The following is an 18,667-nucleotide window of genomic DNA, read 5'->3' on the forward strand; positions in this document are numbered from 1 at the left end:
CCTGCCTCAGCCTCCTGAGTAGCTGGGATTACAGGCACGCGCCACCATGCCCAGCTAATTTTTTGTATTTTTAGTAGAGACGGGGTTTCACCATGTTGACCAGGATGGTCTCGATCCCTTGACCTTGTGATCCACCCGCCTCGGCCTCCCAAAGTGCTGGGATTACAGGCTTGAGCCACCGCGCCCAGCCTCTGCTTTTTACTTCTATGCTAACTACTGGGATGTCCAATGTTATATTAGCTACATGGACATACACATACACAATGATCCAACATATCTACAAGAAAGGAGATGTAGATTTCATAAAGATTAGATCTTACTGATGTGAACAATGGGACATATTTAGTGCTTAAGGAGTAATAGGTAGGAATAAAAAGAGTATGAATCAATAGAGGCAAATATAAAGGCAGCTTATTAAGGAAATGGACAAAGGATCAGTGGGCCAAGTAGAAAAAAGGAAGAGTAGCAACCTCCTGCTTTGCATATTCTGCAGGTGAACCAGCATGAATGGAGCAGTGACGTCTTCATTCAGTTATGCAGGAGCGGGGAAGCATCACAGGCTCATTAAATGTCTGCAGAACCTAGATGCTATGTGAATATTTAGCTGTCTGAGTTAGGGGCTGATTTTCTTGCAGCCTTATTTAACAATCGCAGCACAGCAGGGGCAAGAAGAACACAGAAAAGAAACTAAGCTCTTGGTTTTGAAAGTCTAGAGAAACTAATCATTCAGGTACCCAAAGAGTTACGCAAAGATCCAGGAGACCAGATTTGATTTGAGTTTGTACCCTCTGGTACTGGGGGGAAAAATCTGACACTTGGGGAGCACAGAGTACTTCAGTATTTGGTTTCTACTGTGCCCTGCTTTTCAAAGAGACACCCACTTTAAAAATTATAATAAATCAGGCAGAGTGTAGTGGCTCATGCCTGTAATCCCAGCACTTTGGGAGGCTGAGGCAGGCGGATCACCTGAGGTCAGGAGTTCGAAACCATCTTGGCCAACATGGCAAAACCTCCTCTCTAATAAAAATACAAAAATTAGGCAGATGTGGTGGCACATGCCTGTAATCCCAGCTACTCGGAGGCTGAGGCAGGAGAATCGCTTGAACCTGGGAGGCAGAGGTTGCAGTAAGCCGAGATCACGCCGCTGCACTCCAGCCTGGGAGACAGAGTGAGATTTGGTTTCCAAAAAAAAAAAAAAGAAAAGAAACTAGAGTGGGGACCAGCCTGGCCAACATAGTGAAACCCCATCTCTATCAAAAATACAAAAAATTAGCCGAATGTGGTGGCGGGTACCTGCAACCTCCCAGCTACCCGGGAGGCTAAGGCAGGAGAATCGCTTGAACCCAGGAGGTGGAGGTTGCAGTGAGCTGAGGTCATGCCGTTGCACTCCAGCCTGGGCAACAGTGCGAGACTCTTTCTCAAACAAAACAAAACAAAACAAAACTAGAGTGGGAACCAAAGGGTAGACAGTGGCATATATTCAGGGATCTTCTTTCTGTGACAAAGCTTCAAAAAGACTAAGGAATGCTTTAGAATGGGGAGAGACAGGAGAAACCATGGGGCACAGCACTGAAGAAGAGCTATGGAATAAACTAGTCTCCTTACAACTTGGCAAAAGTGATCACCGAAAGTCTTGATGGCACGTTTTATTTGAAAAGGTCCTAAAATAGCTTCCTTTACCAAACACATGCCACATAGTCAGAACTTGTGTCATTCTGTTTGTTCTCTGCAAGACTCACTTCTGCTTAAAATAGCTCTCTCTGGTTCTCGTGGATTCTATGACCAATCCAAGAGATTCATTCTAGAAGTAGAAATCAAAACAAATTGCTTTTTGTTTGAAGTTTCTTAGAAGTGTGGAAGAATGGTGCCACAGGAATGAAATGAATCAAAAAATACGGAATGAGACCAGACACGGTGGCTCATGCCTGTAATCTCAGAACTCCTTGGGAGACCGAAGCAGGAGGAGGATTGCTTGAGCCCAGGAGTTCAAGACCAACCTGGGAATTATAGCAAGATCTCACCTCTACAAATAATAATAATAACAATAATAATAAAATAGCTGGGCATGGTGGTACACACCTGTGGTCCCAGCTATTTGGGAGGCCGAGGTGGGAGGATCATTTGAGCCTGGACAGTGGAGGTTGAGCCATGATCATGCCACTGCACTTCAGCCTGAGTGACAGAGTGAAACTCTAAGTTAATGAAGACAGAAGCCTGCAAGGGGAAAAAAGTGGGGAGAAGTGAGAAAAGGCATTTTATCTCCACAAAGCCTCAGCGTGATAGAGACTGGGGAGCTGGTGGTGATGCCTGCTGCCATGCCCCAGAACAGCCGTGTAGACAGAGTTCAAGGTCCTCAAAAGAGCAGACTAGTGTTCCTCAGTTTCTTTTGCAGATAGGAATCTTACCTAAGCAAGGAATAGTCACTGGGGGAGAGAGAAAATTCAAGCAGCCAAAACAGTACCTGCTGGGTTACTGGCTTGAAGAGCTAGGTTTCAGAATTTGCTGGTGGGTTCCAGGCAAACAATCTGTAATGAATCAAAACCTGTGTAATCAAGTGGTACTCCAATACAGTCAGTCCTCAACACATGTGGCTTCTCTATGCTGCTGTTGCTGCAATCTACGTGTAATCCCCAAGTCAGTACTCACTGTACTTTCTCTGTCCTTTGCACAAACGTGCAGAGCAGTGAAAAATTAGAGTCCCCTGAGGTGCACCCTCCTGGTGGAACAAGACGGCGTTCTGGGTTCTTGCTGTAGCTCTTGCTGTGTAAGCAAGTGTCTTTTGTGCAGTTGTTTGTGCTTTTTGTGCTTTTTGCTCTTTTTTTTTTTAGATGGAGTCTCACTCTGTCACCCAGGCTGGAGCACAGTGGCATGATCTCAGTTCACTGCAACCTCTGCCTCCCAGGTTCAAGCAGTTCTCCTGCCCCAGCCTCCCGAGTAGCTGGGATTACAGGTGCCTGCCACCACGCCCAGCTAATTTTTGTCTTCTAGTAGAGAAAGCCCATCCCTATTAAAAATACAAAAATTAGCCAGGCGTCGTGGTGCACGCCTGTAGTCCCAGCTACTCGGGAGGCTGAGGCAGGAGAATCACTTGAACCGGGGAGGTGGAGGCTGTAGTGAGCTGAGCATAGTGCCCAAGTGCTGCTCTTGTGCTCCTGAGCACAAGAATGCTGCATGTGCCTTGTGGAGAACAGACGCATGTTTAATAGCTAGGCTTCAGCATGCGTCGCAGTGGTGTCGGCCATGAGTTCAACGTTAAGAATCAACAATCTGTATCAAGTAAGCTGTCATTAAACACAAACACACAGAAAACAAGGCTAAGTACTGATCAGATGTTGAAAATATTGTGACCAGAGGCTTGCAAGAACCTAACCTCTTTTTCCCTTGGGAGCAGTACTCCAGTGTTCACCAATCCGGTGCTCCCAGCAACTTCACAGAACAGAACCACCTCAAATCATGAGAATCAGCTCTAATTGGAAAGAACTGCTGTGAGTGGCAGACCAGATGCAACCCCTGAATTTTAAATGCCAAGATGTCCTAATCTGGACGTGTTGACGGACAGTGTCCACACCATTCTTGTGCAGGAGTCGTGACACATGTGACCCAGGGCAGAGTAACCCTTGGTTCCCTAACACACATGTCCTCAATCTGATATGGTACAAGGGAGAAAACTGTGGAGTCAACAAATGGGCTTCATGGACAACATGCTGTTTGAGCCAACACTTAGCTCAAGAATAGAGGTGGCTCCAGAATCAATCCAGCTGTAAATAGCATCATAGTTGGCCCTTAGGGCGCAGTGGCTCACACCTGTAATCTCAACACTTTGGGAGGTCGAGGTGGGCGGATCACAAGGTCAGGGGAGTGAGATCATCCTGGCCAACATGATAAAACCTCGTCTCTACTAAAAATACAAAAAAAAATTAGCCAGGTGCTATGGCATACGCCTGTAATCCCAGCTACTTGGTAGCCTGAGGCAGGAGAATCACTTGAACCGGGAGGCAGAGGTTGTAGTGAGCTGAGATCTTGTCACTGCACTCTGACCTGGGAGACAGAGCAAGACTCCATCTAAAAAAAAAAAAAAAAAAAAAAAAAAAAAAAAAAAAGCATAGTTTACAAGGAAAGGAAAAGAACTACTGGAATAATAATTTAATGAATATTCAGGTATACAATACTGTGTCTAGAGAAAGAAAACGTGTCATATCCACAAGTGAGATTAGTGACGGATCCAAACTGAAAACCAGTGAAATGAACCTGCCTCCTAATTCTTCAGATTGTCTACTTTAACATTTTGGGTAAAAGCACGGGCACCAGCCCGCAGTGAGCGCTCAGTACATCCTGATAACCTGAAAGTGCTACTGTCCCTCCATTTTTCCTTTTACCTCAGTCTCATTTTAATAAGACACCTCTGCAGCCAAGAGGCAGTATGGCACAGTGGGTAAGAGTTAGATTACAGATTAGAAAGATCTTTGCTGTTCAGCTTATTTTTTCTTTTCTTTTTTTCTTTTTCCTTTTTTTAGACAGAGTTTCACTCTTGTTGCCCAGGCTGGAGTGCAGTGGTGAGATCACAGCTCATGAAATCCTCCCACTTCAGCTTTCCAAGTGGCTAGGACTACAGGCATATACCACCATGCCTGGCTAATTATTTTATTTTTTGTAGAGATGAAGTCTCACTATGTTGCTCCCAGCTGGTCTCAAACTGCTGGCTTCAAGGGATCTGCTTGACTCAGCCTCCCAAAGTGCTGGGATTACAGGCATGAACCATGGCTGAGTTTCGTTTTTACAGATGATCGAGTCCCTTGATTTTCACATTGTTTTGCTATTCATTGGAAATTTCACTGTTTAAAAATGGTCCCAAACTCAGTGCTGAAGTGCTATAGCTTTCTTTCTCTCTTTGTGTCTTTTCTTTTCTTTCTTTCTTTCTTTTTTTTTGAGATAGAGTTTCACTCTTTTTTTTTTTTTAGTTAAATTAAGATGGGGTTTCACCATGATGGTCAGGCTGGTCTTGAACTCCTGACCACAGGTGATCCACCCACCTCGGCCTTCCAAAGTGCTAGGATTACAGGCATGAGCCACTGTGCCCGGACACAAAGTTTCACTCTTGTTGGCCAGACTGGAGTAAGATTCTTTTGCCTCAGCCTCTAGAATAGCTGGGATTACAGGCACCCACCACCATGCTTTGGGAGGCTGAGGCAGGAAGATTGCTTGAGCCCAGGAGTCTGAGGCTGCAGTGATCAGCACTGCACTTCAGCCTGGATGGTAGAGCAAGACCCTGTCTCAAACAAAAACACAAACAAGGCCGGGCACAGTGGCGCACGACTGTAATCCCAGCACTTTGGGAGGCCAGGGTGGGTGGATCACCTGAGGTCTGGAGTTCAAGACCAGTCTGGTCAACATGGTAAAACCCCATCCCTATTAAAAATACAAAAATTAGCTGGGCGTGGTGGTGCACACGCGTGTAGTCCCAGCTACTCGGGAGGTTGAGGGAGGAGAATCACTTGAGTCTGGGAGGCAAAGTTTGCAGTTAACCAAGATCACTTGACTGCGCTCCAGCCAGGGTGACAGAGTGGGACTGTCTCAAAACAAAACAAAACAAAACAAAAATAACAACAAATGCCTGGGCATGGTGGCTCATGCCTGTAATCCCAGCAATTTGGGAGGCTGAGATGGGCAGATCACAAGGTCAGGAGATCAAGACCATCCTGGACAACATGGTGAAACCCCATCTCTACTAAAAATACAAAAATTAGCCGGGCATGGTCAGGCATGCCTGTAATCCCAGATCGGGCCACTGAACTCCAGCCTGGCAACAGAGTAAGACTCCATAAAAAAAAAAAAAAAAAAAAAAAAGAAGAAAGAAAAACAAAAAAGTGGTCTTCACAGGTATGGCTTGTAAGAAAATCAAGAAAAAGCAATTATTTTTTCTAAGGCTAGTCAAGTGAAGCAGCAGTAGCGGAGAAAGAACAAAGAAATCTGTAACTGGCTGTGATCAGCTAGCTGTAAACCCCACTGCAAGAAAAAGTCATGTCACATCTTCTGTCAGTTACGACTCAATGTCTGAGCTGGAAACACAATCAAGTTAAGAAGTAGAGGCTCCATCTCAGTGGAAAATGTGAAAAACAGCGTTTTTAATAAAGTACCCAATACTAGATTAACCGGATTAAAGGAAGACTCTATGGGAACTTCAATGTGGAGATTATTTTCTTCCCTTCTGCCTTATTTCTGACACAGAAGATTTTAATTAAAAGAAAGGCGCTCACCGGGATGGTAATGAGATGATTATGCCAGACTAATTTTGACTCACCGTAATAACAACCACCTTAATAATAATACCATCACAGGTTTTAATCTCTAATGTTATTTTAAAAATAGAATCATATCCTGAAGGCACACCTGATCACTTTGGTGTTGGATTTAGTAGTCTAAATTCCATTATGATGATACTGACTTGTCTATTTAAATAAGTTAAACAAACATATATACAGACACACACAGATTTCCCTGCCCCAAGAAACAAGCAGATTTAATTCAGATCTACTTTCTCTGCATGAATTGAGCTGGAAAATTGAGGCATTATACTCATCCTGTACTGTCCATTAGGGCTGACAAATTTAAACAATTATGTATGTGCCAGGAGGGTGGAGTCAGGTTTATGCATTAGGGAACCCCTACCCACCTTGTCTAAGGAGTCACTGACTCCCTCTAGCAGATGGTAGCCCTCTGAGTGGGTGAAGCCCAAGCAAGGCCTCCCAGTTTTTAAAAGTAAGTTGGCTGTTCAGATTTTCATTGTGAAAATTCTCCATTTGTAAATGCTTTCAACTAGCTCAAAAATGTTAAAAGCACTCTGCTGGCCAAACCAAGCATCTCTTCTATGAATCTTCAGCCTATAGTCCCCGCTGTGGATTGTATTAACATTATTGACAATCAGGAGTGTTTAGATGCAATATGTTTCAAGCACCTGTGTGTGCATGTGTGTGACTGCCTCAGGGGGAAATGTGGTTTGAATAAGGATGAACAGAGGGAGCAGGTCAATTAGAAACAACGGATATTGCTCTTATACCCTAAGCCTTTCAGAATTTATATTCAACCCTGCTCTATTTCTGCTTGGCCAAAACTCCCTGAGAAGCCCAGCATGTACATTTTATTTGGAATGCAGTGTTGCATGTGAGCTGATACCTGGCCCCTGTGGGGTGTGGATCAGTAACCACCTGACTTCACCGGTGGTTTTCCCCTTGAGTGACCTCTCACTTGTGACATCAATCTCCAAAGCTCCTTGCAAGAATCACTCCCTCCCAGAATCTTAGCTCAAGGAGCTCCTCGTGGAGATTGTCACAGGCTGTGTTCCTCCTTGAGACAGAATTCTCTTTCTATGGGCAATCATAAAATTCTTTTATCAGTACTTGATTAGTTAAGTTACAGAGCTGGAAGATAAGTGAGGCATCAAGGGGGAAAGTCTTAAGGAGACTAGAATATTATTTGGTCATAAAAAGGAATGAAGTGGCCAGGCACAGTGGCTCATGCCTGTAATCCTGGCATTTTAGGAGGACAACAGGTGGATCACCTGAGGTCAGGAGTTTGAGACCAGCCTGGCCAACATGGTGAAACCCCATCTCTACTAAAAATATAAAAAATGAGCCAGGCATGCTGGCAGAAAAAAAAAAAAAAAAGGCCAGGCGCGGTGGCTCACGCCTGTAATCCCAGCACTTTGGGAGGCGGCAGGTGGATCACCTGAGGTCAGAAGTTCAAGACCAGCCTGGCAACATAGTGAAACGCTTCTCTACAGAAATACAAAACAAATTACCTGAGCGTGGTGGTGAGTGCCTGTAATCCCAGCTACTCGGGAGGCTGAGGCAGGAGAATCGCTTGAACACGGGAGGCAGAGGTTACAGTGAGCCAAGATTACACCATTGCCCTCCAGCCTGGGCAACAAGAGCAAAACTCTGTCTTAAAAAAAAAAACTTCTGATAGTAGGGAAACCACATTACAGGGCAATGCCAACAGAGTGTGGGGGCAGTTCGGCAGCCCCTGCTTACAGAGCTCATCTACCCTGCTACATTAACTGTACAACTAGCATAATTCCTGAGTCTTGGTTTCCTCAACTGTGTGTTTTTCTGTTAACTTTAGGGGTACATGTGAAGGTTTGTTACATAAGTAAAGTTGTGTCATGGCAGGGTGGGTCTGTTAGTTATACAGTTTACTTCATCACCCATGTATTAGGCCTAGTACCTAATAGTTATCTGTTCTGCTCCTCTCCCTTCTCCCACCCCCAATCCTCAAGTAGACCCCAGCGCCAACTGCTTCCTTCTCTGTGTTCCTAAGTTCTTATCATTTAGTTCCGACTTATCAGTGAGATCACCCGATGTTTGATTTTCTGTTCCTGAGTTAGTTTGCTGAGGATAATAGCTCCCAGCCCTAAGGATAATAGCCCCCGTCCACATTCCCACAAAAGACATGATCTCATGCTTTGTTTTGTGGCTGCATATTTTATTTTTTAAATTTTTATTCAATTTTTTTTTTTCAGAGACGAGTTTTACTCTGTTGCCCAGGCTGGGTGCAGTGGCATGATCATAGTTCACTGCAACCTCAAACTCCTGAACTCAAGTGATCCTCCTTCCTCAGCCTCCTGAGTACTTGGGACTAGAGGTATGTACCACCATGCCTAGCTAAGTTTTAAAAACTTTTTGTAGATCATGCCACTGCAGTGCAGTCCGAGTGACAGAGTGAGACTCCATCTCCAAAAGAAAAAAAATAAATAAAAATAAAAATTCTTATAGAGATGAGGTCTCACTTTGTTGTCCAGACTGGTCTCAAACTCCTGGCCTCAAGTAATCTTCCCACTGCAGCCTCCCAAAATGCCGGGATTACTGATATGAACGACTGCATCTAGCCTCCTCAACTGTAAGGAAGAGATAATCATAGTGACTGTGACATTTCACAGGCTTGTTGTAAAGATGAGCTCAGAAAATATAGGAAACACTTAGCACAGTGCCTGACACACAGATACGTTAGTGTCAATTAGGAGCTTTTGCTGTCCCTGGCAACAGCTTTTGTTCTCAGAAATAGCCATCCAGGCATTCTGAGTTTTTGTTGTTGTTTGGTTTTGTTGATTGTTTGTTTTTAGTTACTATTCATGCCTGTAATCCTAGCACTTCTGGAGGGTGAAGCAGGAGGATCACTTGAGATCAGGGGTTTGAGACCAGCCTGGGCAATAGAGTAAGATCCCATTTCTAAAAAAAAAAAAAAAAAAAAAAAAATTTGACTGGTATGATGGTATACACCTGTAGTCCTAGCTACTCAGGAGGTTGGGGAAGGAGGATCACTTCAGCCCAGGAATTCAAAGGTTGTAGTGTTCTCTGATTATGGTCCTATACTCCAGCCTAGGCAACAGAGCGAGATCCTGTCCCACTTACACTTGGTCCCACTTACAAACTTAAATACTTTCACATATGTTAAGCTGCATTTATAATCAAATAGATTTCCTTTTGAAAACTTTTTTTTTTTTTTTTTTTTTTTTTGGAGACAGGGTCTTGTTCTGTCACCCAGGCTGGAGTGCAGTGATACAATCTTGGCTCACTGCAGCCTCAACCTCTTGGGCTCAAGTGATCCTCCAGCCTCAACCTCCTGAGTAGCTGGGACTACAGGTGCCTAACACTATGCCTGGTTAATTTTTACATTTTCTTGTAGAGACGGGGTTTTGCCTTGTTGCCCAGGCTAGTCTCAGACTCCTGAGCTCAAGTGATCCACCTGCCTTGGCCTCTCAAAGTGCTGGGATTACAGGGGTAAGCCACTGTGACCGGCCTAAAAATTCCAATAGTCTCACTCCTTGCTACTCAATCTGTGGTTCCCAGAACCTCTATTTTGTCTAGGCATTTATCAGAAATGCAAAACCATGGGCCCCAGCCTAGATGTATTGAAGCAGAATCTGCATGTTCACAAAATCCCCAGGAACTATTATGCAAAGTAAAGCAGTAAACTAGCCAACAAGCAGAGCTTCCCAAAGTAATTTATCAACTTTTATAAATATTCGTAAACATTCCAACAATCTACATAAACTTCATATGTTTCACCTTACCTTCATATGTTTAAGTCAATTATGCAAATATACATTTTGAATTGGTATTAGAAGGCTGCTCTATTAACCCAATGGGACACATTTTCTCAAATATTACAAGTACACAAAAAATGTGCAAATTCCATTTTTATTTTTCCATGAGTTATTGGGGTACAGGTGGTATCTGGTTACGTAAATAAGTTCTTTAGTGGTGATTTGTGAGATTTTGGTGCACCCATCACCCAACTAGTATACACTGCACCCCATTTGTAGTCTTGTATCCCTCGTCCCTGCCCACTCTTCCCCCGAATTCCCCAGAGTCTACTGTATCATTCTTATGCCTTTGCATCCTCATAGCTTAGATCCCACATATCAGTGAGAACATACGATGTTTGGTTTTCCCTTCCTGAGTTACTTCACTTAGAATAGTAGTCTACAGTCTCATCCAGGTCACTGCAAATTGCTGTTAATCCATTCCTCTTTATGGCTGCATAGGATTCTATCATATATATATATATATATATCACATCACAGTTTCTTTATCCACTCATTGATTGATGGGCATCTGGGTTGGTTCCATGATTTTGCAATTGTGAATTGTGCTGCTAGAAACGTGTGCGCAAATATATTTTTCAAATAATGACTTCTTTTCCTCTGGGTAGTAGTGGGATTGCTGGATCAAATAATAGTTCTACTTTTAGCTCTTTAAGGAATCTCCACACTGGTTGTACTAGTCTCCATTCCCACCAGGAGTGTAGAAGCATTCCATGTCCACTGCATCCACACCAACGTTGTGTTTTGTTGTTTTGTTTTTAGACGGAGTCTTGCTCTGTTGCCCAGGCTGGAGTACAGTGGTGCCACTGCAACCTTTGCCTTCTGGGTTCAAGTGATTCTTCTGCCTCAGCCTCCCTAGTAGCTGGGACTACAGATGCATGATACCACGCCCGACTAATTTTTGTATTTTTAGTAGAGAAGGGGTTTCCCATGTGTTCCAGGATGGTTTCAATCTCCTGACCTTGTGATCCACTTTGCCTTGGCCTCCCAAAGTGCTGGGATTACAGGTGTGAGCCACCACGCCTGGCCACCAACATCTACTGTTTTTTAATTTTTTGATTATGGCCATTCTTGCAGGAGTAAGGTGGTATTGCATTGTGGTTGTGATTTGCACTTCCCTGATCATTAGTGATGTTGAGCATTTTTTCCTATGTTCGTTGTCCATTTGTATATCTTCTATTGAGACTTGTCTATTCATGCTCTTAGCCCACTTTTTGATGGGATTTTTTTTTTCTTACTGATTTGAGTTTGTTGTAGATTCTGGATATTATTCCTTTGTCAGATGTATAGATTGTGAGGATTTTCTCCCACTCTGTGGGTTGTCTGTTAACTCTGCTGACTGTTCTTTTTGCCATGCTCTTTAATTAGGTCCCAGCTATTTATATTTATCTTTGTTTTTATTGCATTTGCTTTTGGGTTCTTGGTCAAGAAATCCTTGCTAATGTCTAGAAGGGTTTTTCCATTGGAGGGTTTTCCTCTATTAAGGCCTTAATCCATCTTCTTCTTCTTTTTTTTAATGGAGTCTCACTCTGTCGCCAGGCTGGAGTACTGTGTCCCAATCTCGGGTCACTGCAACCTCGACCTCCTGGGTTCAAGTGATTCTCCTGCTTCAGCTTCCTGAGTAGCTGGGATTATAGACACGTGCCACCACACCCAGCTAATTTTTGTATTTTTAGTGGAGACGGGGTTTCACTGTGTTAGACAGGCTAGTCTCAAATTCCCAACCTCAGGTGATCTGCCTGCCTCAACCTCCCAAAGTGCTGGGATTACAGGTGTGAGCCACCTCACCCAGGCCCTTAATCCATGTTGAGTTGATTTTTCTATAAGGTGAGAGATGAGGACCCAGTTTCATTCTCTTACCTGTGACTAGCCAATTATCCCAGCACCATTTGCTGAATAGGGTATCCTTTCCCCACTCTATGTTTTAGTTTGCTTTGTTGAAGATCAGTTGGCTCTAAGTATTTGGGTTTATTTCTGAGTTCTCTATTCTGTTCCACTGGTCTTTGTGCCTATTTTTATACCAGTACCATGCTGTATATATTGGTGACTATGGCCTTACAGTATAGTTTGAAATCGGGTAGTGTGATGGCTCCAGATTGGTTCTTATCCCCTTAATATTAAATACTATAATTTTGAATTATCAAAAAGCCTTTAATACTCAACTTTATTTCTAGCTTTTGAGAGATACTTATTTACTAAAAGTAAACCATTTTATCATTCCACATAATTTTAGTTTACTGATCAATTCTATAAAATATTAAATAACTAATTCCAACTCTACACAAGCTCTTTCAGAAAATGGAGCATCGGACATTTCCCAACTAATTCCATGAGGCCGATATTACCCTGATAAAGACATCAAAAGAAAACTATAGACTAATGTCCCTTATGAGCTCAGATGCACAAATCCTTAACAAAATATTAGCAAATAGGATCCATCAATACAAAAAAGGATTATGCACTGTGACCAAGTGGAATTTATCCCACATAATTTTGGAGATAACCCTCCCCTCTCTTAATATGTTAACAAATTGAATTCTAGATATCACTTATGGCTTTGTCTAGATAGTGAAAACTTTAACATTAAGCCATTGTATTGATGGAAAACTATTATTGTGTATTAGTGTAATGAGAAGCAGAAATACATACAAGAGACTGGATGTGGTGGCTCACACCTGTAATCCCAGCATTTTTGGAGGCCAAAGTGAGTGGATCGTCTAAGGTCAGAAGTTCAAGACCAGCCTGGCCAACATGGTGAAACCCCATCTACTAAAAATACAAAAAATAAGCTGGGCATGGTGGTGGGCATCTGTAATCCAGCTATTTAGGAGGCTGAGGCAGGAGAACTGCTTGAACCCGGGAGGCAGAGGTTGCAGTGAGTTAAGAGTGCTCCATTGCATTCCAACCTTGGCAACAAGAGCAAGACTCTGTCTCAAAATAAATAAAGAAAGAAAGAAAGAAAAGAAATACATATAAGATCCAGAGAATGTTGAAAGGAGTCTCACTTGGTGTGGGAGTGGAACTGCCCTATGGGTTCTTCTTGCCTGCTGCATAGATAATGCCAATTTACTGAGACAGTATTACTGCAATAGAGAAAGAGTTTAATAAATGCAGAGCCAGCTAACAGGAGCTGGAGTTTTATTACTAAACTCAGTCTCCCTGAAAATTCAGAGCCTAGGCTTTTTAAAGGACACTTTGGTGGGCAGGAGCCAGGGAGTGGGGAAGGCTGATTGGTCAGGTGATGAATGAAATCAGAGGGTGTCAAAATGGATTTTTCTGGCTGTCTTCTGTTTCTGAGTGGGATCATTGAACTAGCTGAACCAGTTTACTGGTCAGGGTGGTGACAGCTGGTCCATCAGAATGCAGGGACTGATTGAAATATATCTCTAACACCAATCTTAAGTTTTACAATATGTTATTGCTGGAAGCAACTGGGTAGGTTAGGAATCTTGTGGCCTCTGGCTACATGAAGCAGGAGCATGATTTGTAATCTTGTGGCTACTTTGTTAGTTTTACAAAGGTGGGCTGGTTGCCAAGCAAGGAGGGGGTTTGTTTTGGGAAGGTGCTGTTCTCATCTTTGTTTCAAAGTTAAACCAGAAACTCAGTGCCTTCCATAGTTAGCTCAGCCTATACCCAGAACTGAACAAGGACACCCTAGAGGTTAAAAGCAAGATGGAGCCAGTTAAGTCAGATTTCTTTCACTGTCTTCATTTTCCTATATCAGATTTTTCTGTCATAATTTTTGTAAAGCCAGTTTCGGAAGAATCAGGGACTCAGGCTGACTCTAACAGGAGTATGATTTTGTGTTGGAGAAGAGGGCAATTATAACGGAATGTTCCAGAGGGAGAGGGAATGGAATGTGTAAAATGAACTTCTCTGTCTATTCTAATAGAAGGAGGCTGGCAAGAAACAGGGAGGACCAGAGGGAAAGAGCAAGGACAACCTACAGAAGCTTCTCCTTTACAACCCTGTATGAAACAATGAATAGAGCCCTCACCCACCTGTGTACTTCACTCTGACAGATGCTTAGCAAGGTCAGTTTCTCTTCCCTTTGGGGAGAATAATTTAAAAATAATCATACCATCTAGTAATTATGTTTTACTTCTATTTTATCTTTAAAAGATCGGAATTAGGTTTCCTTTCAGTACTTGGCAAATAAGCAGCGCCTCCGGTCAGCTCCCAATAATTTATCAAGGGTCATGAACATTTCATGGGCCGGACTAATTGTGGTTACTTTCATTCTCTCTCTGATAGGTTTCATTTCCTTCCCTGAAACTTCATGAACTTCCTGTGGGGTATAGCTAATGAGAGCATATGGGATGGGTTGACGCCTTTATCATCTTCAGACATTTGTGTTAAAGTGAATATTGTGATGTATCTTTTATAGTCAGCCTTATATGATAGCTCACAGAAGACAGTTGGAGGCTGCAGAGAAGTGGAAGAGGATGAAAGATGATTCTTGCCTTTGTGCAGTTAATATTCTAGTTTGAGAATACAAAACATAATGCACACAACATGTGACTACAAATCAGTAACTAGCATGCATTGAGCAACCACTATGGGACACATATTGTGCTTAAACACACACACTTTAATTCTCACAAAAACCTGGGAGGAGATAGAGTTAACTCCCTCCCACGCCACCCCTTTTATGAGAAAACCGAGGCTTAGAGAAATTGACTCCCCAAAGGTCACCTAGCTAGAAAGTGGTAGAGCCAGGTTTTGAACTCAGGCAAAGAAATGTCCCAGGATAAAAGCAGCTTCAGTGAAGAGTTGTAGCAAGTTTTAAGGACTGAGAAATTTATGTTTAATTTTTCTGCGGCCTTGGGCAAGTTATTTCATTTATAGGAGCCCTGTTTTTCCTTCTCTGTGAAATGGCTTTCTTCATTGGGTTGTTCCGAGAGTGAATGAGAGTTCATGAAGCCCTGCAGCACATTCCGAGTGTATAATAAAGGCTCAGTGAGGTCAACAAGTGAATTAATGAACTCACATCACTGGTAACCCTCAGAGGGGACTCAGGCTCCTCAAATCTCAGGATCTGCTTTGACTTACTTCTGTTTTCCTTAAACAAAGATCCTGAAATCCAGACAGTGAGACCTTGTCTCTTAACACCAACAACAAAAAGTCCAAAGGGAATCATGGCCTCAACAAACCCAGTGGAGCGAGACAGTTAATTGCCCATGCTCTTTTCCTTAATTCTATCCAACCTCCCAGGGGTTTCTGGTTCTTTGGCAAGTGAAAGGCATGCCCCTCAGCACTGAGTGAGCACACCAGGCTTGAATTTTAAGAAACGAGAAAACAGCCGGGCGTAGTGGCTCACACCTGTAATCCCAACACTTTGGGAGGCCCAGGCAGGCGGATCACCTGAGGTCAGAAGTTCGACACTAGCCTGGGCAACATGGTGAAACCCCCCGCCCCCAGGAAATAATTTAAAAAATAAGCTGAGTGTGGAGGCTTGTGCCTGTGCTCGGGAGGCTGAGGAAGGAGAATCGTTTGAGCCCAGGAGGTCGAGGCTGCGATGAGCGGCGATAGCGCCACTGCACTCCAGCCTGGGCGACAGAGGGAGGCTCTGTCTCAAAAATATACAGTAAAAGCTCACAGGAAGAGACCTTTTCCCTTGGATAAGACAGGCCCGCGCTATAGTCCCCTCCCCATCGGGACCTTGAGGACAAACAGGACGGTGCGCATTTCCCTCCCCCGTCCCCATTCGGTCACCTCCACGTGCTGTACACCGGCAGGGGAGGCGGGGGGCGGGGGAGAGGAGGAAACAGCCGCCGGAGTGTCCTTAACCAGCCTGCCTTGCAGCCCCTGCCCGGGGCGGAGGCGGCGCCCGGGGCGGGCGGAGCGTGACCGCGGGTCGGCGGGCGGGTTTAAGAGCGCGGCGTGCGCGCCCGGCCCGCGCCAGCTCCCGGCCGCGGCACAGCAGCCCCCGCGCCCGCCGTGCCGCCCTAACACCACCACCACCACCACCGCCGCAGCAGCAGCCCGGAGCCGCCGCGCCATGCCCCGCATAGACGCGGACCTCAAGCTCGACTTCAAGGATGTCCTGCTCCGACCCAAGCGGAGCAGCCTCAAGAGCCGCGCCGAGGTGGGGGCAGTTGGGAAGTCGCAGTGGGGCTGGGATTTTTTTTTTTTTTTTTTTTTTCCCGGGTGGCAGAAGCGGGTGGCGCGGGGTTCCCCGGCCTGCTTTGGTGTTGGAGGCTGGAGCGCTGCGCCCCCGTTCCGCCGTCCCCCACCTGCCAGGACCTGAGGTGTCTTTTTAAGGGCGGCGATGCGGCGGCCCGTGCAATTTTCCAGGCGTTCGGTCCGGTTGGGTGGCCTAGGGGAAGTTCACAAAGTCGACCGCAGAGGGGCAGACATCCAGTGTCCGATGGGTGTAGAAGGAATGGAGGGCGCTTAGAGCAAGACCAGGAAACTGGAGCAGGGGAAAGAGAGGACGAGAAAAACGACTGCAGACGCCGGTGCTTCTGGCAGCGTCTCCTAGCGCCGAGAACGGCTGCTGCTTTCGCGTTGGGTCCAGCGGTGGAACTTGGCGAACGCGTCTGAAAAGCCAGGAGAAGCCAGGGCACGAGTTGAGGGTTTAACTTTCGGAGTTGGGCAGCCTTGCTGGCAGTGGGGCTTGGGGATGCTGCGGTCCTGGACACACAGCCCGCGGTCCCAGCCTCGCCCTGGAGAAGCGGAGAGCTGTGGGGTGGGACAGGTGGGGGGCGAACGGGAAGCCTCGGGCGTTTCCCTGGTTCTGCCTCGAGGTACTCAAAGCCTCAGGAGCAGGTGGAGACCGGACTGGAAATAGCCTGGGGCTGGGGGAAGGGAGGTCAGCCCGGGAAGGATATAAACTAGTGGCCCTGAAAGGCGGAGTGCCCCGGGGTGGTGCGCGCTGGTGACTGGCTTTGCTGCGAGCTGGAGAGGAAGGTGAGGAAACTGGACACGGCTGAAGGAGTAAACACGAGGAGGCTGGGCCAGCCTGCGCTGCTCCGGCCACCCAGCTCCACAAACAAGACTGTAAATCAATTGCCTCAGCAGAGGAGTCCGCTCCCCACTCCAGTGCCAGGCCTAACTGCAGTTCGTGGGGCTGCCAGCTGAGGGCTGGCTTGGACTGGGGAAGCCTCTGCGTTAGCCAATGCCTGAACCGAGTCGCCTTCTCTAAGCAGCAGCATTGGCTGGCTGGAACCCGACTGGAGGAGGTGGGGGAGGAACGATGAACGCTAATGGCCCCAGATGGGGTGGCCCTGTGCCTGTCCCTGCTGGAGAAGGGGCCTCTCTTAGAACCAAAACAGTTTGGAGGGCAGGCCTGGACCTCTGGAAGCATGAGCTGTAGCGAGACCAAGATGAAATATGGGGATTCTAGATAAGCTAATAATTTGGTGGCCTCAATATTCTTTATTAAAAATGTATTTAGAAGAGAGAAACTTAACTTTTCAGCAAATTGGATATTCAAAACAAAGGTATATGTGTTTTTCGAACCAGCAAACATATTGAGAAGGTAAAATATTGGAGATGAATGTAATAGGGCCAGGCACAGTGGATCACACCTGTAACCCCAGCACTATAGGAGGTCGAGGTGAAAGGACTGCTGGAGCCCAGCAACATAGCAAGACCTTGGCTCTACAAAAATTTTAAAAATTAGCCAGGGCAGTTGTGCACACCTGTAGTCCCAGCTACTTGGAAGGCTTAGGCAAGAGGATCGCTTGAGCCCAGGAGTTGGAGATTACAACAAAAATTTAAAAAATGAGGGCAGTGGTGGACACCTGTAGTCCCAATTACTTGGAAGGCCGAGGCGGGAGGATGGCTTGAGCCCAGGAGCTGGAGGTTACGGTGAGCTGTGATGGCGTCACTTTCCTTCAGCCTGAACGACCCTGTTTCTAAAACCAAAATTTATGTAATAGAATTAGTTGCTCCTTCTCAGGGAATAGTGTATCATTCAACAATGTCATGCAACACTTGGCTTCACAATTTGGGCAGATTGTAACCACCAGTGTTCCAGTTTGGGATGGCACCTTTGCAATCTTCATGTACACGTTGCAGGGGGAACTCAGTGCCCTTGAGAAGTCTTCTTCCTATTTTCAGGTTTGTGGGAGTTTGCCAGCCGCGGGCCTGGAGACTCAGGTTAAACAGCTTTGCCTTTCCAACCGGTTGCCATAATGGTTTAGCTCCCCGGTGCGTGAAGCTGCTACCTGGCTGGCCACCCCGTGATCTGACTTTACGTGCCTCAGCGGCGTTGAGGGGTCTAGTTAGGCCTCCCTAATACCCTCTCCATGTTTTCTCAGTTTGCTTATTGATGCCTGAAGTTTTCTTAGGCAGGTAAAAACTTTTCCTTGTACGATCAGAAACTTAAAATGAGTGCATCCTGGCAGAAGTAACTTCTGGAGGCAAATTAGAAACTAAACGGTAGGTGACCGACATTGAGCCTAACAGAGCAGATTTGTGTGGAGCCAGGAAAGAGAACATACACCCTGGGGGTAGAGTCTGGCTCGGGGAGGAGAGTTTTGACAGGTGAAGACAGACTTATCCTCGTGGCAGTTTTGCTAAGAGCCAGGCCTGGTGATGATGGATCATCAGGCTGTAAGC

General features: G+C 45.4%; 1 protein-coding gene across 1 annotated transcript in view; it reads left to right on the top strand.

Moving 5' to 3' along the window:
• The first annotated feature begins 15,896 nt into the window (after nt 1–15,896).
• GMPR (guanosine monophosphate reductase) overlaps nt 15,897–18,667 on the top strand; it is a 73,370-nt gene continuing 70,599 nt past the window's right edge. Inside the window, exon 1 of the mRNA XM_003927327.4 lies at nt 15,897–16,187. Within this exon, the coding sequence (XP_003927376.1) occupies nt 16,101–16,187 (87 nt within the window). The 5' untranslated portion in view covers nt 15,897–16,100. The remainder of the gene's footprint in view (nt 16,188–18,667) is intronic.

This window comes from Saimiri boliviensis, chromosome 4 (assembly GCF_048565385.1).
Source record: "Saimiri boliviensis isolate mSaiBol1 chromosome 4, mSaiBol1.pri, whole genome shotgun sequence".
Taxonomy (NCBI): Eukaryota; Metazoa; Chordata; class Mammalia; order Primates; family Cebidae; genus Saimiri; species Saimiri boliviensis.